At 34.6% G+C, this 23,213-nt stretch overlaps 1 protein-coding gene across 1 annotated transcript in view; it reads right to left on the bottom strand.

The window, feature by feature from the left end:
* The window catches only part of CCDC178 (coiled-coil domain containing 178), a 176,535-nt gene that overhangs the window by 50,101 nt on the left and 103,221 nt on the right, over window positions 1-23,213 (bottom strand). The window contains 1 exon segment of the mRNA XM_017830823.1: window positions 6,971-7,114. Coding sequence (XP_017686312.1) covers window positions 6,971-7,114 — 144 coding nt within the window.

Here is a 23,213-nt window from a genome sequence, read left to right as displayed (position 1 = left end):
CCTTATTGTAAGGCATTTGGGATGAGTTACAGTGTAGGTGTGCTTTATAATACTGAAAGATTCTAATAACTGTTTATGTACTAAAAAGGAAAGCAAAAATAAGATTATTATTAATTTAGAGTATTTTGTTTGTTGGTTGCTGCAAGTTTTTTTTGGTCAGTTATTAAGTGCTAAGTCAAGTTACTTTGCCACCAAATATTTTTATAAAGTATTTGCAAGATTAAGCTCTGACACTGTGACCTTAATGATGCTCTTAATGTAAGTTTGAAGTAAATGTGAATGAACATAAATTTATGTAGCTAATAAGAGTGCAAATCTCGGACTATTAATCCATGCAGTTTTATCTACTTTACATCCCATGTAAAGTAGATAAAATAAGATATAGATATTTTTGAACTTTTGAACATTTCTTCAGGAAGTTATTTACTACTCTGGAACTATTCAACCTGGCTACTTCACATGTAAATAAGAGGAAGAAAGTAAAAATTTGAAAGAAAAAAAACAAAGAGGGTGTAGAATTTAATAATGGAAGCTATTCCGCTTACTGATTCTGCCTTTTTTGATTAAATAAATTTGTGACTCAGTAATAACTCTAACATCTCTGTAAAGTATTACAGAACAAACCAGTGTTATATCAGGGCCAAGTCAGTAACATACATAGATTTCTCAGTACAAAAGTCTCACAAAAAAGGGATCAGGGTAAGGTTTACAACCTAAGGGAAGTGTGTTGCAAAACTTATGTAAGCCAAATCTCCTACTTAAACGAATACAAAGTGTTTTTACAGATACATAAATATGACAGATGATCACAGCCACCAGCTGGCCAAGCATTGATCAGCCTCATACCAGGCCTTTCCTGCAATTTGTGCATACAGGCACATTAATATTTATATATGTGTTAGGATAGATTGTCTAGAACTGCTAACAATATCCACATCTTTCTACTTTGTTTGGTAAAGGACAGGTGCTTCCCCAGTCCCTCTTTTCCTATTCTGTTCAGTCTGGTGCATAGAGTCTGGAAAAACTGTAAGGATGTGGGGATATAATTGGAAACAGTGATTCCTTTTAATTAAAGGTAGAATCTGTTAAGGTATAACAAAAAAATAAGCTAATGCATTAAGGTATAACGCTGCTAGCAGAAGAACTGAGCTCACACAAGTTTTCTTTGACTATTTCTTTCTAAGTGAAGTTAATGATATGCAGCAATTCAACACATGAAAAAATCTCTACTGATTAAATTATTTTATGTTTTACAAAAGATAATTTTTGTTTATTTGCCTGATGCCCTTTAACTCAAAGGCTGACATCACAACCTTCTCAGCATCGACTCCTGTCAGTATAACACTGAAAGAATATTTGATCTGCAGTCAAAATTGCTGGTTTTGTGAATCAAGGTCTGGTGCCCAATGGCATTACCATCCATGACCCCTCTGTTTGAAAACTGTGTACTGTAAGAAACCTGAGCCACTGTAACTACTAATATTCCTATTCATCTCATTTGTCTTAATAGCACAGGTGGCACTGAGGTACAAAAGGGGTCAAATGTTCTTAAAATAACTATGGCAATGCAGGAAAAAAAAAACCACAGCAATTTTCCATCATCTTTACTCTCTGGGCATTAGAAAACACTCAATTTTAGCATAAAATGCCTAACCAAATTATCAAATATCTACATTTCTTTTAGTAAAAAAAACAAACCAGCAAACCAAAACAAAGAGATTTCACTTGCTGAAATGGGACACCTTCTCCTGGGTGACTGTAGGATTGAACTAACAGTGATGTCCTACAGATTTCACTGCATTCTGTGATGCAGGATTGTGCTTCAAAACTCTGACCTGATTAGCCACTGATGTGGCTGATGCATCTGGAAAGGAGACTAACTTCTCCATAAATTATCTTGATAACATCCTTTTGCTATCAGAATAATAATTTGGTTTGGCAGCCGGTTGCATTAATTTTCTGATTGAGTCATTTGAACTTATTAAGTTATTGATTCAAATTTAATCCTAACATCAACTTGACGTTTACATTGTTTAAATATAATTAGCTCAAAGAAAGTTTAGTAAATTACATAATGAAAAGTTTATTGAAGATACCTCTTTTTCCCTCATGTTTTCATATAAAGCTGGCTATTCTGTCAATGTATTATAGTATCAAAACTCTAAATGCAAAGAGAACCTCAGTTAAAAAATCTGTAAATTATGTATTTTTGCTTACTAGCTACTATCCAGTCTTGTTATATTGACAAATCCCAAATTTCAGCTCAATTACCCATTTCTGTTCCAAATCAAAACATTTCTGAAAGCTGGTTTAAAATTAAATTTAGAAATAGATAAAAATAATTCTTTTTTTATTTTTATAACCATTCCTTTTATGATATTTTTTTTTTCACACTGAATCCTTGAGAGTTTTATTTTTCCTTTAAGATTTGTGAAGAATTGGGAATGGGTGGGGCATTTTTTGTCAAAATCTTTTCCATGCTTTCATTGTTAGCACTGTGATGACATGAAGCAAACCAAGATCTCCATATTAGTGAACTAAAACCACAATTTAGAGATAGAAATTATTTTTTGTTAATATGAGAAAACTAATTTTTTTTTCTCTTAGGTCAGTGCACAGAAACAACAAAATCAGAAGGAATTCATTGCCTAAACTGAAACATGCCCATTGTTGGGTCTACTTTGTGTTCTATTTGGCCTTTCTAAACAACAGAGACATTATTTTAAAAGTCATATCCCGGATGAGAAATATACTAAAGACAGAAATATCCAAGAGGGCTCAGACTCAGATATGTGCATGAGCAAGACGTGAAAATATGTTATCTATAAAAGCATAAAAGAACTTCACTTGACTTGCATGACTTTTTGTATCAAGCATGCTACAGCAGTCTTTTTGATTCTAATACAAAACTATAGTAAGGATCATTGCACTAATGCATGAGGATTTGTGATAATGTTGCAGAAATTTTACTGTCAAAACTGAACTGAAGTGTAATGACTTTTGTTATCATGGTTTCTAATAACTATTCAGCATGAATTGACCCTACATATGTTTTACTGCAATAATATGTCAGTTATCCAGAAAGTAAAGGAAAAAATTAAAAAAGAAACAGGAATCAATAGACCTCCTCCCTCCAAAATATTACTATAACATGACCACCTGAAGATAGCAGATAGTGAATATAAAAATGAATATTTTACTTATGTTTTAAAACAATTATAGTTTGCATTATAGTTCACATAACTTTTGCATAAAAGTTATGTGAAAAAAACAAATTATCAATGTTTTGTAAGACAATGCTGCTTGCAGTATTAAGGACAGATACAAGTTCTTAAGTTATAATGACATTCCATACCTTTATATTTGGAAAACTTTCTTAATTTAACTATGAGAACAAAAGTTGATGTCTGCAGTACAACCACTGACACATTAGCACAACACATCAGAAGTATCAAATTTTGCTCATTGATTAGATATTCTAAGATTATTCAGTGCAAAAAGAAAGATATGTTAAATGACTAGATTTGTTTTTAAAGCATAATCATATTCCTGGTGCAAATATGTTAGCGCATTGAGATTTCTGGAAGAAACTGCTGCTATATATTTGCAGGGAAGAAGCTGTATTAAGCAAGATTTTGTTGCTGTCTACCATATAAAGACTAATCTACAAATCTCATACACGGAGGATTTTGCCACACCACAATATACAGGTGCAAACTAATAACTTATCATCGTTGAAAAACAAACAAACAAAAACCGCCAAACAAAACCCCCCACAGTGTCTACACTCAAACCCAAATATTTAGGGAAAATATTTGGTACTAAATAGGATGCCTTTAAAGATATTATCAAGACTTATTAGAGTTTATTCCAAAGTCATCTAGAAAAAAATGGAAATGTGTGATTAATCTTACAATGAAGCTAGTACATTCACCATGACAGACATCCCATTGGAAAATATAGATGTAAGGGATATATGAAGAATGTCTTTGTGGAGGGAAGTGTTGTTTCAGAGTAAGCCACTAAGAAAAACAAATTGAGAGTAAGAGTATCTGAAAGAACTATAGGGAAATACTTTTCTTGTTCAGAGTGATATTTGACTACACTGATATTTGATCAAATTAAACATTAGAGTCATAGAATGATAGAATGGTTTGGGTTGGAAGGAACCTTAAAAATCATTTATTTCCAAACCCTCTGTCATGGACAAGAACACTTTCCACTAGAGCAAGTTGCTCAAAGCCCCATCCACCCTGGCCTTGAACACTTTGTGGGTGTTTTCCAGTTAAAATGAAGAAAAATAATAATTAAAAAAATTGAATAAAAAAGTCAGTTTGCTTTTACATAAGTATTAGTAAAAATTGGCTTCTGATTTTGAGTAATGATATATATAGGAAAGCAACTTCTCAGGAATTGAGGATAAACACACTTCTTGAATGTTCTTGTCATTGTACTAGTGCAAATATATAGCAGAGCACCAATAAAAATCGTTACTTTGACACTTCTCCAGAACTGATTTTCTGTTGCTGATGTAATTCACTTATTAGCAAAAACCTGAGAAGAAGATGTATCTTTTCATAGGTAGTGTATATAATCAATATGGTTTTTTCTTTTGTCATAATTCTTAAATACTTTCTTTATGTGAGAATGGTAGGAATATTTTAGTAGTTGGACTAGTTACTCATTTAACAAAATGAAGAGTTATCAAAAAGGAAATTAGATTGTCTCTGTAATCCTTAAATTAGTATTGTGAGGAGCATTTCCATTCTTCATACACATACCACTGCTGAAAGGCACAGAGGACTGTCCAAAGTTCTAAACATTGCCATCACTAATTCCTACCTCAAACTTGGTATATGTATTGTAACGCTGATTATAAGCTCCTATAGAATAGGAGCTTCATAACCATTTTCTTCATAAACAAGATTTTAAAAAGCAAAAAATATTATTATATAGCATTGCTAATGAAACTAGATCCTGTTGGTATTGCATTGCTATTTTGCTATATTTTACTATGTTTATTTTATTGTATTCAAATTGAGAGGGAAAAAAGCAATAATATATGCCAGCTCATTTGCAATTTTCTTTTGCTTCCAGACTACATCATTGAGATGCATGATAATATCATCCATACTATGTCCAGAAGAGGTAAACTATTGAGTGGAAAATCTTTTTTGCAGATATTACCAAGAACTATTAAATTCTGAGAATGTGGAAAACAGATATTCTTACATCCAAAGAAATAAAAGGTCCAGTTGATAAACTTACACAGGTATATTTCTCTGTAGAGAGGCTGGAAGAGAGTATGCCCTAATTCTTCATGCAGAAAAAAAACCTTCATATTCCTGATATAATACAGTCCCTTTAAGAAAACATTTCAATACTCATAGCATTGCCTCTGCTGTCATATCAACAGAACATAATTTACACTCACTTGGTAAAGAAAGATAGGCAATAATTTCTTTTGGGTTTTATGTTTTGAATCTTAGGTTATGCCTAAGAATATATGACGTAAAAAGATTTTTGTTCTGAAATATAGAAGAGCTCTATAGTTAATAAGAACATCTTGGAAGGGATTTTCTTATTTATGTATGTCAGGACCAAACTGAATCCAGCGAATTTTGCAATGCAAAATTAACTGCAGTATTATGAAAAAATGAGCAATGGATGAAGTTACAGGCATAAGACATACAATGGACGCTAAGAGTAAAGTACTAGCGAATAATCTAAATTTTACATTTAAGGTATTTATTTGAACACTTCTACACTGTCCGTCCAGAAAATGGACTAAAATGCCAATATATCAGAACCTAGTTCTTGCATATAATCTGAGTTAATAAAGATTCTTACCTGAAATTCCTGACATGAAGGTAAGGTCTGATCATGACTTAAATGAATATTCATTTCCTAAAATGTAGACATTGAAGGCAATCAAGGAATAACCTAAAATACCTGAACAATATTTTTAATTGATTACAATGGTACTGATAAGCTTCTATTTTGAGAGCTATGTATAAACACAAGGAAAAGAAATAGGAATTATTTTTTCTGTCATTGCCACAGTGAAGTTCTAAAATATCACTTGACTCCGATTTCACAGCACTATTAAATTAAAAAAATAAAATCTTTTAAGTTGTATCTAGTGAGTCAATAAAACACTACATCTGGTCACTATATCTCCATCATACAAGTCCATTGTCATAGATTTTACCTTTTTTGATTTTCACTTGACTGTTTTCTGAATTAAAGGCTTATGGAGTCTGACCATAAATGTCATAAAACTCACAATTAGCAGAAAAAGTGTTTTATGGAGAATTTTATGTAACAGTAAAGAAAATTTTAATTACTGCATAATGTATTTATATACAAAAATAAACACGTTTCAGATGCAAAAGTGCAATTTATGTATAGTGTATTTTGAGAACCGGGGGGCCCCTGGTGGTCTAGTGGTTAGGGTGCAGGACTCTCACCGCTGCGACCCGGGTTCGATTCCCGGCCCCCCGGGCAGATGGAGCTCGTCAGCCCTGTAAGGCCATCCATCTAAGAGAAGGTCACTCTAAACAAACCTACGTTCTGGGGACCTCACTGCCACTGTCCAAGCTTGCTTGGCCCCGGCAGATGAACCTCAGGATTAAAGGGTGGGCTCAGTTCAGCGCACGCTGTGTCTCACCTAAAAAATCCACTGCGCAGGCTCGAAGGGTTAATGACCTTTCCCAAATCTTCGCTTGCGAAGACTGGCCATTATATTATATTTTGAGAACCTTACATGAACTGCTCTGTAAAAATAATAAAATACCCCACCACGGCAAGGAAGCAAAAAATGAAAATATGAAAGTGTGAAATATCCAAGAAGAAAAGGAGAATTATGGTGATAGGTATTAGTGCAAGTATTCTAGTGTTATTAAGTAGTTGCATCCATTGAATTTTAGAGATGAGATCAATTAATTGAATGAGCAATATTAACACTTACCAGCTGATGGTCTCTAGCAGCAGCTTCCAAACTGATACTATTGTAGAGTTCTGTGAGATTTTTACTGTTTAAGTAGTATTCATGAAAGATTTTATATTCCTGAACTAACCACAGATTTTCTTTAATGATTTGATCCAGAGAAGCCTAAACAGATAAGTAAATGATTACACTTACTGCCAAACACCCTTCTAAAAAATGAAATTATTGGCTGCTTCTACAATTTCCCTGACTCATAAACATCTCCAAAAAATAGATGACAAGATTATGGTTCCAGTGAAACAAATGGAAAAACTGTAAATGAGTTTTGGGTGGCTAGAATTTTGTTGAATGAATTTATAGTAAAGTACAGGTTGTTAATAAATGACTTGTACAAAAAAACAATTATGTAAATATTTACAGTAGAGACTATTAAATAGAACACATCATCTAACTTACTACAGAAGACTGTTCTGCATAGAAATTATATTGTCTTAATTGCCAGAGAATACGTCAAATTCAGTCATATTTTTCCTAACTCTCATTTTACAATTTGTTTGTAAATCTCCCACAACGCAATACTCATGTGCTCTTTTAATAATTTAAATGTTTCTAATTGGATTAACTTGATTTAAAGACTAATAAAATGTTTGACTCATAATCTGATACCAGGTGAAGCTAAATTTGTTTTGAATGTATGCTTCTATAGTAAGAAAAATTTCCATTCCTTTAAGTCTGATTTTGATTGAACTTTCTCTGATTGTATGATATTGCAACCATCAAAGAATTTTCTAAGGAATGTGATCTAGGTTACAAGGGCATAATCTGATTTAATTATATTTTTAAATTGATTTTTGGCACAGAATTCTATTCTAATTTTCATCATTTTTCCATTAAAAAACACTTAGGAGAAAGGGAGCCCAGTAGACTTTTACCCATAAGTTAGTTGAATATTGTCATTTCAATATTTGACCTTCAGGGGCCCCCTGGTGGTCTAGTGGTTAGGATGCAGCGCTCTCACCGCTGCGGCCGGCCTGGGTTCGATTCCCGGTCAGGGAACTCCTCCGGGCAGATGGAGCTCGTCAGCCCTGTGAGGCCATCCATCTAAGAGAAGGTCACTCTAAACAAACCTACGGCCTGAGGACCTCACTGCCACTGTCCAAGCTCGCTCGGCCCCAGCAGATGAACCTCAGGATTAAAGGGTGGGCTCAGTTCAGCGCACGCTGTGTCTCACCTAAAAAATCCACTGTGCAGGCTCGAAGGGTAAAGACCTTTCCCAAATTTTCGTTCGCGAAGACTGGCCAGGATGATTTGACCTTCAGAGCTTCCTTTAATTTCATCACTATGAAACAACAGGATGGCTGATTTCAATATTTCAGAATCTTTCTTCAAATATATTTTAAATGTACAGCTTTAAAATGCATGTTTAAAACATCATGGCTAGTGATGAGTGCTATCCAGTAGAGAGAAGCACAAAACCCCACCATCAAGCGAGCCTGAAACTTATTCAATTTGTGTCTATTGTTGCCAGGTGTATTTGGGAGTTATTTCTGTTAAAAGCACCTGCACATTATAAGGTGGAGTGAAGGAGAGTCTTCTAATTAGGAAGTCTTCTAATGCAAAAGTCAGAGTCTAAAAGCTTTTAAAGGTAGAGGAGTCTGCTTAAGAGTCTCTTTTATACAAGAGAGCTCTCTGTAATCCCACTTGCAGAACCATGTGTACCCTTGCAGAAAAGCAGAGCTAGCAGAACCGCTAGAGCAGTTGGAGCAAATGTCACCATCGTCTGCTCTCTGGATGGAGCCTGTCGGCCCAGCAGGAATAAGGGCAGCCCTCTGGCTTGACAATCTGAAACAGTGAGTGCAATGCTACCACAGGCAGTGGGGGGCAACCACCTGTCCCAGTAGTTGTCTCACCAAAATCCAGAGAAAGGAATTGTAAATAATTTCAGGTTTATTTTTGAAAGAAAAATATTACATGTTATCTGTTTACCTATCTGCTGCTCTTCTCCCCTTAAAGAGGAAACAGTTTAAGTGAAAAGATGCATGTCTGAGGCAGAAAAAAATATATTTTGAGCATGAAGGAGTTTAGATTAATTTTCCCACATTCAAATTACTATTTTTATTAAAATCCTAAAAAAGACCCTGTTGCTGCTAGTTAAGCTGTCTTTGGAAAGGAAACTTAAATACATATTGGGAAGATTTCTGTAACAATAAACATTTCAGCCTTATACTATAGCTACAAGTTTTCCCAGAACCTAGGAGGTCTAGGGAAATTTGTAAAATTCAGACTATGCTTTAGTATCTCCCATGTCTCTGAAAGAAATTTTGTGAATTAGTGGACTAATAAAGTCTGAGTTCTTCTGGAGTCCCAGAGTATAATACTAAAGAATCATGTATTTTCAGAACCTGTTCCCAAGTGCATAATTTAGTGTTTCACCTTTTAAAGACAAAACTATCCAAGGGAAATAGTAGCATGCCTGAAAAAGTCCCTGGCCTTCCCTTGGAACTAAATGAATTTTGGGAGTTCCTAAGACAGAATATTAACAACGATTTTACAACTTTTACTATGTTTTAATCAAAGGGATATTAACTTTTGTTTCTGTATTTATCTAGAATTTCTAAGAACTTTCTCTAGAAGCTAGTCATGGTTATGCAACTAAATCTTAAAATTCTTCCTGTACAGAACTGTCTATCTCTACATCATTAAAATATTATAACACTATGTGTCTATCAGAAATCTCAAAATAATAAAACAAAAGATTTAGGGAGTAAGATGTGATTATCTTCTTGATTAATATTTGGGCAGCAGTAAAACCTCTTTTTTAGGTTTCCTTAGAAAATGCAGACTGCTTGATGTTAATATGTTTACATGTAATACCTGCAAACGTAATATTTTCAGCTTCACAGTACTTTCACATATATAAGGAATATGGGAAAATGACAGAAAATTTTCTTGTAGACTATGAACATCAATGCAGTATTTTTCACCAATACCTTACTACAAACCAGTGAAGTACTACTGTTTTGTATGATTTAAAATAGTCCAGACATTTTGAGAATGAATGACAACATACCAAAGAAGATAATAACCTTCTCCAAATATACTTGTTATACTTGTTGTCCAGTCCCCAAAATTGCTTCATTCCATAGCTTATGTCAGCTGAGAAAGATAAAGTGAAATGGTTCTTTTTCTCTCACTCCTCTGAAAGACGAGCTGAAGTTCAGAAAGTAAAAAGCACACATCCTTTAAATACTTGACTGTCACTCACTGACATTTCTACAGAGGATTTCCCAGAATATAGGCAGAAAAAAAAAGTCTTTAAGAGTATTCTTTCTTTACAAAAGAAATGAACTGGTCAAACTGTGATCAAACTTGGCATGCGAGAATAAACACCACACCTCTTTCTGCTATTGTAGGAACACAGGGATGTGAATGTCAAAACTGGTCGTAAGATATTCAGGTAGATGACTCTGACATTTGTTTTTTGTTTTATCTCTGACACTAAAACTTCTGAATTTATAGACTTGTGAACTAATAAAAAGCACCACAATTCATGTGTTCTTTTGCTCCTTAGCAAAACTTGATCAGACTTCTGGTACATAAGACTTTGTCTACTGATACATTTGACCTCTTCAAACATTCTGGAAATTAAATTCAAAATATAAGAAGAAATTTTCAACATTTCTATTTTCAAATGAAGTTACCTTTTTTTCGGTAGAAGACACCCTGTAATTCAGGGGAATTTCTTGATGGCTCTTCACTGAAATGAAACTTCAGTCACAGCTTAGAGAAATGAAGTGAAACTATCAGAGGCCATGTTAAAAACAAATGAAAGATATTTCTTTGCACTATGTGTAGTTAAGGTGTAGTTAAGTTAAGATTCTTCTGAATATCAAAAACTTACAGAGATTTAAAAGGGACATACAATTTCTAGGAGAAAATCCAATCACTTTATGTTGCAAGTGATCCAAGAATTTTTTTACGGTTCTACGTAAAGAATTGTAGAGACAAATCTTAAGATCAATGATTTTGTCAACATAATGATATACCTATAAACATGATATAAATCCTTGTGGTTTACAGGGTCAATTGTCATTTCGAATGGTCACTCTGACAGCAGTGTTTTATTTGAAAGATAAGAACGATTGATTTTGACAATCAGGTGCATCAGCACAACAAATTAATTATTAAAGGATCTATATTAATTGGCTATAGTACTTAAACTTGATGTTGTGAGGAATGAAAATGGTTTCCCGAGGCAAGAATGAGGGTTTCTTTTGTAGGTGTAAAATATCCTGTTCATAATATGAACACCAAAATAAGAAATAACTTATCTTAAATTTACTGCGTTAATGTGCATCTGCCCCTCAAACTCCACAGACCTTTCCCGGAGTAGCTTAGCAAAGTTTTTCCAGTAGCGTCTGTTACACATCAGATGCGTTCCTTCCCAGGGCATAAGAAACATGGTGATAGCAAGTGCCACGAGATCATTGTATTAGAGTTGACAAGTCTCCCAGCTTCGGCAAAGAAAGTTCTTGTAAAGCAAGCCTGAGGTGCTGGGTTTTTTTCCCTGTCTGAGGATTGATTGATGCAACTAATACTTATCAGAAAATAGTTTGGGCTCTACAAGTCACAGAAGATACAACAGAATTTGAGCTGATATAATCAGTGATTCACTCTCCCTACTTCTGATCTTCTGTTGATGCTGCAACCAGCATTTGATATTTGGTAATTTATGCACCAAGGATCATGTAGCTACTCAGTAAATCTCTACAGCTGCAACCCTTTTAAGGTACAGAGTGCAAACAGCTGAGCCCTGCTTGAACAAGCTCTAACACGAGTCAGAGGATTTATGTTGTTGATATTACATACTGATCTAATACAGATTTTGACGGTCTCTGAGCTGAAACAGGTCTTCCCCTGTATCCTCAGCCAAAGCAAAAAAACTCCACATAGTCCAGAGTTGCTGAAACTAACTCTTCATCTGAAAGACAATATCTTTTTACATCTGTGGCATGAATTTTTTTTTTATGTTTGGGCAGAATTTTAGAAAATGCATGTTTAATTATAGACTCAGACTGACAGAGAGAAGTGAGAGATCATATTTTTTAATAATTTGCTGAAGACCATTTTTAACAAATTAATTATTCTTCCAATAGAATATGATGTTAAATATTTTCTGACAAGTTGCATTTTTTGTATCTGCAAAGTAAAGTAACAGTAACTTCAAGTAGCCTTCCACTGATGAGACAGCACTTCAAATGACAATTCCAAGAGTTTGGAACAAAACACAAGTTTAATTCTTATAAGGACTCAAATGGAGAATTACTATGGGGAATAAATCCAGATATGCACTAAATGTTTGGGAAAAAATTTATGTGGATGTTGAGTTATACAAATAATAAATGTTGATAAAATAATAATGAACAAAATGCTACTAAAATAATAAAGCTACTAAAATAATATAGGCAAATATAAGCACAGACCTGTATACATGTATACATTACAAGTATTCCAAAGTAAGTGGTATGTAATACTATACAATAGTATACAATTCTTCACGTGAGCCAAAGCTGGAAAATATTTTTCTTCATAGACAGTCTTTCCTATATGTGAAATATTCTTGACCTCTCCAAAGTTAGTTTTTGGCACGTGAACTAAATTTTATTGATGATAAAAAGAATTCATGGTTATAGAATAAGACCTGTATGTTCTAAGATTATTTTATGTTGATGTACCCTTTAGCCATGATTACATTGGTGCAGAAGATGTAAAAAAAAAAAAAAAAAAAAAAAGCAAAAATTTGAAGTACTAGAAATACTCTACCTGGTAAGGTAGAGACCAGTTGAAAGGCTGGAAAGCAGTCTGTTTTACAGGGTATGTAGTGACACTGATTTTTCAGATGTGAAAGAAAAAAATTAGAATCTAGTTGGGCTCTTCCCGATGAAGGTGTCTACCTCCAGATTGCAAAAATGAGAATCAGAAACACATGTGCAATCTGATGATCTGCTTGCTACTACTGACAGAATTTTCAGGACTCAACCTGGGATCAAAACACCTATAAAAGAACCATAAATGGCTCTGGCTAAATAGCAGTGTATTAAATTTATTACTGTTAAAGAAAGATTTGAACAGATCTCACAACTGATTACTCATTTTTAGTCCTATCTTTATCGGCAATCAAGAAACACTGATTACAGGGGGGAATCTTTTCCTTTGTGGAGTCCAATCTCTTTAAAAGTCAAGAAGTGTGTGTTCTAGAATTCTTCTTCTGAAGGTTTCAATGAAACTCTAGAGAATTTTGCGTATACTCCACCATCAGGTCTGTCGGTAGCTACATTTAAAGAAGCTTTGAACTGGAAGAACGAGCTGTCTTTCAGAACATAAGACTTGAGTATCTGCCTTGTGTCTATCAAAATTTTGAAATGTGTTCCTGCCCTGCTGAATAGAAATGTACCTTAATAGTGCTGCTTGACAATTAACTAATTTTTTCTTATTGAAAGAATCAAGGATGGGGGAGAGCTTTGTCTACGACTGGAATTTTGCCTCAACTTAAATTTTGTGATCTGTCATGATTGCAAATGTTCAGCAGGAGAAAAGCAATAGTCAAGATATTTAGGAAGCAACTGGACATTTTCTGTTTTCATTTTGCAAGGCCAGAATATGGCACTGCATCTACTATTAAGCATGTATACATTATTTATAGTTGAATTCAAAAGAAATGCAGGAGACTGGAAAGTTTCTGAGTCTTGAACCAACATGAGATGAATGTCAAGGTTTTGATAATTCCCTTCAATAACTTCTGAAAATAAAAAAAAGTAAAATTGTGTTGGGAAACACACTAAAGAATTGGCATCATATAAGCAGATATAGAAAATAAACTGATGAATAGATAGATCTTCGTGGTATCTGATGCCATGATTGTGTTAGGGCTCAGTACGGATTTGCTGGCAGCAACCTGGATATGTCACTTAAGTAAGTCACAGTTCTTTTCTTTCTTGATATCATGGAAACAGATTGGTATCAAAGCACTGAACTGGAAGCACAAGCACGACGCCTTCAGGTAGTAGGGGTCACTGACTCCACCAGTGGTGTCAGGAATAAAGCTTCAGAATGCACACTGACTTCAGAATTAGTGACTACATAGAAGTGAAAAATAAAAAAGTGTTAAAGTAAGCAGAACACAAAGTTCAAAGACAAAAAGGAATTGAATAAATTATACTGCTGTTGCAGAAAACACGAATGACGACAGACTATAAAACAAAAAGGAAGAGGAAACAGGTCTTGAATCTGATGCTAACTATGGAACAGTGCTGCTAACTATGGAAAAATGTAACTTTAGGAGTTTTTATTACAAGTTAATTATAAGCAATTGTTATGATATAAATGCCAGTAATTCAGGGAAGAAGATTAAAGAGGATCTCATCCAATCCATTGGTTTTGAATGCTAATGGAAGAAAACATCAATCATTCAAAGACCAGAAAAGATAAAGAGCAGATTCTTTAGAGTTATGCATTGGATAGCAAAATCCCTTTATACCACAACAGATTTTTTTAAAAAATAAATTTGCTTTAAACCCAGCATTTACGTTTATTGAGAATAGTGTGAAAACAAGGAATATAAAAGTGGTCCTTCAAAGTGTGTTATGTAATCTAAAACATTAACACTGAATTTAGGCTCAGTGTTGCTGACTTTTCCATGCAGAAAGTTTTTATTTCACAAAAAGTAAAAGCTACTAGTTTGGACTAAACTCAATCTATAAATATAATGAAATACAATTTCACATTCACTGAGTATTAAAACTCAGGTTAAAATTGATATAAATACAAAAAAGATTTTGAAATTACATAGAATTATGAACTTTTTCAATCCTACATTATCCTCTATACTTAAGTTTATATGCTTTGTCTGAAGAGAAAAAAAGAAAAGAGTTTATGATTTCATTATTGTTTTCTGCATAACATAGTTTTAGACTGTTAAACACAAACTTATTTCCCTATTATTGCATCATTAATTTTTCTTCTATATCATCACAGTTTGATTATATATACCTGCCAATATTTTTAGAGCATGTTATGAGGGAGAACTTCACTTGCAATGCTATTTTGGAAAAGATGAAACTGCATGGGAATGTCCATTTATTTATATTACTATGACCTGTTAAAGATTTATAAAGCCTCTCCATTTTCTTATATATTTAGGAATGGACAAATCTGTATCACTAATTACTCACAGTAAGGTCATTAGATACACACTTTCTTTTTGTCATTACAAAGACTAATATTTTTGCAATAATGGCACTATGCAGAGTAGATGAAGCAAATAAATAATAAACCTCCTTATTCTGATGCTAATGCAAAACCAAATGTTCTTTCAATTTTACAGCTGTAAAAATTAAAGTGAGAAAGGTATCAAAGAAGTAAACAGCAATATTCAACACAATATCTGTTACTTCTACTCATCTTTCATATGACCACATTGACTCTGAAGTGACAAAGGTGCAAATAAAGGAAGTTGTTTTGAATTTCTATTAAATTAATTGGAAACTAGAAAATATTTTGTTCTTTCATTACTTGAAACATAAAAAATAAACTGGATTTTATTTTTTTATTTTTATTTTTTATTTTACAGAATAACGTATTTTATTTTTAAAAACACTGTAATCAACCATAAAAATATTAACATTTAATTCTGGTTTTGAAATTTATCTATTTTAATTTCCACACAGTTAGAGGAATCAGCTTTAATACTTGGTACCCAGAAGTTTTCATAATTCTTTGAAAAATTATTACTACTAACTAATCCCCTGATGGAAATCAACATTGATATTTTGTTAAAAAGTAATGCTCTAAATGAGATGCTGTAGAAGAATATTTTGGCTAATGTCAGTTATGTACTTTGGTCTATGGACAAGCCATTTGGCTTTCCTGAACACTACCACAGTGATAATGCACGACTGATGTCCAGTGGACTTCTCGGCTGAAATTTTCTTGACCACTGCATTTTTTGTAGTCATGTCTATACAAACAATCGTAATAGAAGTAATTAACTGATGTTGGAGAACTGTTGACTTATTTACTTTTATTTCTTTTGCTAATATTGAGATAATTAAGAAGATAAAAACACGTACTGTAATATTTATAGTGTATAAACTACCTTAAAAGATTTATTTTATCTTTTACAATGAAGAAAACACCTCTTTCATTTCAAGATGAAGCAGAAAAAAATCTCTTCTACTCACCTTATTCTTTCCAGATTTTTTAAATAACAGAGAATGCATCTCTGCTGCTCTCTGCTCCAATAGGCAGTTTAAAATTTTGAAAAAAGACAGTTTAGAAAACCTTCACTAACCAAAACTAAACATATAATGAAAGATTGAACAAAACTTAATTTTTATAAATGACAGGTTTTTTCTGTCAACTCCATCACCTTTCTCAATAAAAACCTCAGAAGCATCTTGTATCCTTAAATATTATGGAAGTTGAATTTTAAACATAGACTATATTATGAGTATAATCTAATAGAATATCAGAATTTAAATTAGAACAAGTCTGCATTCCAGGTAAAATACACCAGTAAGAGCACAGTTCAGCTCTCCATCAATGTAATATTGTGGCCGTCTGTACAATTATGTTTGCACCTCACACTCTCTCTACCATACTAGAATCTTGCTAACAGGACACCTGAAAGATTATCTCATTCTTATTCCCCAACCCAACAGAGAGTCCTTGGCAGACATTCCAAGAAACAGAGATTAGGAGTTTTCCTTTCAGTTGTCTTCTTTAGAGTGAAATTTGAGATTTGTCTTTTTATGTAAACCTTCGTTGTCTAAAACCTACAACATAAATATTATGATGGTCCCCAACATATGAAGAGCAGAAAAGATGCAGGACGCTGAGATCAATCACATAAAGACAGTAAGATGTACAGAGTGATAAGAAACAAGATCTGAGATAGGTGGGAATCTAAGAAGGAAGAATCCAGCAGGTTTTGAGTGGAGTTGCTGTATGTCGGAGACCTTCAGTGTAAGAATTCTGAAGTCGGTGCGGAGACGTTAACTTCTAGAAGCAAAATGAGAATATAAAAAAGGGGATCAATGTCCTTAAAGTATCTGTATAGGCACTGCAATGTTAAACAAAAGGTATCAAGGATTTTGCTACTTGGTAACATCAAATCAAAGGGAGAACATGGTCAAGTTTTATGAGAAGTAATCTTCCAAAACAGTTTTGTCATTGGCCACTGCATGTGAAGACAACACTTACTGGAGAAAAAAAAACCAAAAGGTATCAACATCAGAAAAAAACCACTAAGAGACAGAAGGTTATAACAACTTCTGCCGGATGTTCATTGTACAGCATATGTCACCATTCAGATTAAGCCTCAAAGAAGCCAAACTTCAAATCATAAACAGTCTCATAAAATCTGGTGCAGTAACTGTATAAAATGAAAATATAATAATAGTTTATGTAAATTGCAACATTTCATACAAACTACTTACATGAGATTGTTAAAGAGTTAGTAGTGAGGCTTCTTTATTAAACACTGATTTTAAAAAACTGATAATGCTCTGAAAAGAAAAATACTTTTCCACATAGTGGCAAAAGTATATTTCCTGGAACTTTTCAAATCAGATTACCATTTTACAGTAACTCTTATAAACAAAAAAAGACAACTATAGCAAATATTTTAAACTGAGTAGCTATTTTTCCTCATTAGAATTTTACAGAATCCTGTCAGCTCAACAGATGTGTGAAATCTGACATTTTCTGTATAAAACAGGGTACATGGGTATTTAATATATCTTCTAACCAAGTACCTATAACATGCATACAGACACACAATAGTTCTACATTTTTTTCTACATTTTTTAGTTATTGCATCAAACAGCATCTCAGAAATTATTTAAATAATGAATACATTTAATTATTTTTTCTGGAGATAATGTATATAATGATTTTATTTATATTATAGAAAGCATTCATATATTAAATAGCCTGTTCAAAATAATTGTCATTGAACTTCAGGATATATTTAGATCCAATACTGATATAATAGTAATTGTAAAGCCAGCTGTTTTTTCTGACAACAAAGTTCCCGCTTTTCTGCAACTGTTTTGGTTTTTAGTACTGCTCATTCACTTCAGAAGTGTCATTTTCTACAATAATGGCACAGCAATTGTACTTGTTCACATAAAAACAGTAACTCAGTCCAATTTGCTCATTCTTGTAGCTTCAATCTAGTTAACACAACTGAAGTCACAGACATGGTCACTGAGAAAGAAACTATGTTCCTATGTTTGGGATAAGCCAAAGCTGAGTTTTAGGAATGTTAAAGTAAATGCACAAACCAGCATGTTCTACAAACAATTTCAGAATCAAACCCAGGACCAAAAAAGGGCAACTATCAGAAAACTTTTTGAGAAATATCTTCTAAATGTACTTTTACCCTCATCTGTGTGTGGATGTGCTGTCACAACTAAAGAAGAGATCTCTTTCAGTGTCACGAGAACATGGTCACCACATAAACAGGCAAAAGGAGCTACACAAAATGTCATTTTTTACTCTACTACAGAATCCTAAGGGAAAAAAAGGAGATTGTTCAAGTATAGGAAAGGAGGGATACAAGGATAAGAATAATTTATATGTGGATTACAAAACCTGAAGAACTTCAGTGATCAGAAAGTGGTACCTTTCTCTATCTTTGAGTGATGTACGTATTTGTAACGTGAATGCTCCAAGCAGTAAGTTCCCATATCCACAATCATCACAGGAGCAGTTGCTGAGTTCTTGAAGCAAATAGAATCACTCTATCACATGCTGCATTAGCTTTGAGTCTTCCTCAGTATTACTGCAGTGGTTGATAAGAATATAGATAAAGCTTCAGGAGACATAAAGAATGGAAGTATTTTTTAGCAACACCGCTGATACAGCTTCAGCTCTGATGGGTACATTCCAGTGAGAGCAAAAGGCTGTATTTCAGCTGTTCGACAAGACGCCTTGAAATATTTCATATTCAGTTTATGTATTCAGGCAGAGAAGGCCATGTCCACATCAGCAATTAATATGAATGATTTTACACATCATTTTAAGAGGCTAGTTTTCCTTCTACAATAGCAAAGGATTCCCTAGATATCAAAGTGGAAAACACTTCCAGTTTTCATATATGAAGTATGGAAAGGTATACAGAAATACTGACTCTGTGACTAAAGTGAAAGTAAGGAAGCAAGAAAAAGTGTAGGACAGCTACTTCCAAGAAGCTACCTGGAAAGAACATTATCTGTGATAGTTGAGTCATAAAGGTCTGAAGCTTATTCCTTCACTCCTTATCAGAAAACTGTCACGGATGACTCTATTTCAGCAGAAGCTAGACTTTGCTGACTTTGGAAGAACTAGTTCTTCTGCTGACAGAGCTGATTGCTTGCAACTGCTTGCTCGCAGCTTCTCAGAGAGGGTTCCTGTGGCGTGATCGCCCTTCACCAGGAGGAAAGAGCCATGAGGTTTCTTCTCTAGATTCTAGCGGCAAAAAGTTGTTTATTCGAAACTCCCATAGGCTTTTAAGGTTTCCAGGGGAGGGTTTAGAAAGAGGAACATGATTGGGCAAAGGTCCGGGAGAAAGGGAGTGGCTTGAGGGCTCTGCTAACCAATGGGGGATACAGGAGGACCAAAGTCCAATAACAAACCAGGGACTGGGGAGAAACAGATGAGACAACCAGTAATGCTTGTGCAGGGGTGCGGACTGGTTTGAGGAGGGGAGACAACATGACCCTGTACAGGGGGACCACGTGGGTAAGGGGGATTACATAATTCAGGGGAGAACCGTACAATAAAAATGCAAGTAGTCAATGTTTTTCCACTCCGCTTGATCCCGGAGATCTGCTGCTGTGATGGACCTGCCTCTAGAGTCTTTCTTTCCAGGATTCATTCTCCCACAATCTACATGCCAGGGGGGGAAAGATTCTACTGCCATGTTTTGTAGTGCTGTAACAAAAATGAGGATAACCACTCATAAAAACTCACTAACTTTTAACAAGATGCTAACCTACCTGGTTACTCCTCTTGGACATTAGTTTCTCCCATTCTCTCTGGACAAAAGGCTGATCACCAAAATTCTTTCAAACTTTGTTTTTAATTATGACTGGCCAAAATCTCATGTCACTTCCCTCAGAGAATGTCTCAGTACAGTACATTACTGTAATAATGTAATAGATTTCTGATATTAATAGAATTCTGATATTTGACCACCTAACAACTGATGCCAAAGGATACTGGCATTGAACATCTCAGAGAATCATCACAGCTAGGCTTCATGAACGAAGATTTGGGAAGGCTCTATCCACATTTGCTACAGGCACGCTGGTGGCTTATGAGGCCAATACATGACAGATATATCTGATTGCAAAAGGCACAACAGAAAGATTCCTTAGACGGTGTATTCTGCAAGACACGGTTCTTTCTGCGTTGTCTTTTTTCCTCGAGAGTGATCCTGCGTGTGTTCTCGAAGGAGACAGCTGCGTTATAGATGGTGTGTCTCCAGGCCTCTCGATTTGAGGCCAGAGTAGACCAGTTATGGTGATCAATATGGCCAAGGCTGAGATGTTGTTTCAGGGAGTCCTTGTATCTTTTCTTCGGGGCTCCTCTCATGCGGCAGCCGGTGGCAAGTTCACCATAGAGCAGGATCTTCGGGAGGTGGTGGTCCTTCATCCTTGAGACGTGTCCTGCCCATCGCAGCTGCGTTCTCAGTAACATGGCCTCAATACTTGTGACAGCTGCTTGCTCTAGAACAGATGTATTGGTCACATAATCTGACCAGTGGATGTTTAAGATTGTACGGAGGCAGCGTTGATGGAAGCGTTCTAGGAGACGTAGGTGGTGGCGGTAGATGACCCATGTTTCGGAACCATATGAGAGTAGACAACACTATGGCTTTGTAAACACTGATCTTGGTGCTTTTCTTCAAGTGTTTATTACGCCATACTCTTTTGTGGAGTTTTCCAAAAGCACTATATGCCTTTGCTAACCTGTTGTCTATCTCTCCGTCGATCTTGCCATCTGAGGAAATGAGGCTACCAAGGTAATTAAACTGTTGGACTGATTTGAGCTCTGATTGGCCAATGGTGATGTGGGGATGACGGGGGACTTCCTGAGGTGCAGGATGAACATCTCAGAGAATATACTTTATCTTATATGCCATTGCTGTGTAAATGTAAAAGGAAAATATGGGGGGTTTTATATTCATATAATATGAAAACAATGATATGGTAAAAATTTTATAACAAGATTATAACCTATTTGTTCATTGTTTTCAGTACAGCTAAGGAACTATCTAATGGCTTATTCCTCATACGCCATAAAGTCCACTAGCTTATTCTAGAGCTATCTATGCTACCTAAAGAAGATGGTACACTCAGCTTTTCTATTTTCAAGCTCTTTCTTCTATTATCTCATATTTTAATTTAACTCTTGAAAATATACCCACTGGTTTTGCTCTGCAATTCAGTGGGATCATTTCAGTTCATTTTATGTGAACTTCAGAGAAAGGACAGCAATTATTTGTAATTCACAGAACATATTGTCTTTGAAAATCTACGCACTTGGAGAATGACTACATGTCTAGAATTTATGAGGAACAAAATATATAGCATTATTTAGCATGATATCACATAAAAATCCCCATATGACTCTTGTTCCCAGTTATTTTTCGGTAACACTTTAGGAAAAATTTTACTTTTTAGGAAAGGAAGTAGGAGTGAGTAGGAAAGTCTACAAGACATATACTCACAAACACTACTATAGGCAAACAACATCCTTGCCTCAGAAAACTCCTTCTGCTTCTGAAAGATTAAACAAGTATCAAAAATTCTCTTTCCAGATGAATTTTTAGAGCTTTTTTAGTTCATACCTCATCAGGATTGGCACATATAATTATGCCAGACACTAATTTATATTGATTAACCTCTATAGGTGCCTTTTATATACATTGAAATGCACCATACAAAACAGCTTTAATATAAAGCTTCTCATTCTACATGGATAATAAAAAGGAATACAATGAGGACAATTAAGTAAACTTAATCTTTTCTACGCCTCAGCCAAAAGTGTAAGAAATATGATGTGCTTCTCACAGAAGGCCTTATAGATATATAAATGTTCCGTAATTCCTGCATTATACATGTTCTCACTTAAGGCAGTTATCCAACCCTACTCACCTAGCAAACTTAAAAAAAAGAAAAATATAAATGTTAACTGAATAATATATTTTCTGAGCTCTATAACTGCTAATCCCAAGTACATGTCACATGCCAGCTCTCCTCCTTTCTTCCTGTCAGTGCAATAGGTGTGTACAAAAATGGTGCTAGGGGCATTGTATTCCTGTAGGAGTTTTCTTTTAGATGAGATATAAATGGAAGGTCCTACCCAAATTGGTCATTAGCAATCCCAGGGAACTCTTCAGAAGAGTAGGTGTGTTAACTTCAGTCTGCTGGCCAAATTCCAGCTCAGGTAATTACATTCAGCCTACCTAATTTCCCACTGCAATTACAAATACAGAGAGATCCTCAATTTCCAGCCCCAAGCCGCTGTGCAGTGTTGAATAGTTGCTGTGTTTCACCCAGGGTGGCTGCACTTCAGCAGCGGATAAAGCAAGCTGTGTATAAATTGTGACAGTTTGTAAAGCATTTTGGAATTGTTTGAGATGAAAGTGCTACATAGTTAAGATAATTCTAATTGAAATAATTGCCTGCCACTGATCTAAATATTGCATGTAAAAAATCTTTAGAAGGAAACCTTTCTGGTGCTCTGGACAAATCAGCTAGTAAATATTTAAATAGACTTAAATGTAAGTATTAGAATTTGAGACTGCATATATGCAAGAGCAATATTAAAAAAACCACAACAGAACACCAAAACTCTAGCAATCCTTAATGCAGTTTACAAGCATTTGAGCCATCAGCAGTGTAGTATCACTACTCCAGTGCAAGATTAATGGCACATCCAATCTGTCAAACTTCACTCTCACTATTAACATCCCAACAAAGGCCTAGACATGCATAATATACCACTATGTCAAAGCTATCTATAAAGCAACAATAAGAAAGTTAGCAGATACCATTAGACAGGGATTGTTTCTACATGGACTGCTAGACCTCACATTAAAATCATATAACATCTCTACAAAGTAAATGTGTAGATTTCCAGTTTCCTCAAAGTCTCTCTCTTGGACTTCATGTCCAAAGACTAACTAGATTACCACTGAACTGAAAACTTCTTT

This window comes from Lepidothrix coronata, unplaced genomic scaffold, assembly GCF_001604755.1.
Source record: "Lepidothrix coronata isolate B3197 unplaced genomic scaffold, Lepidothrix_coronata-1.0 Scaffold6, whole genome shotgun sequence".
NCBI lineage: Eukaryota > Metazoa > Chordata > Aves > Passeriformes > Pipridae > Lepidothrix > Lepidothrix coronata.
Note: the sequence above shows the minus strand (reverse complement) of the source record. Positions and strands in the feature narration are given on the sequence as shown.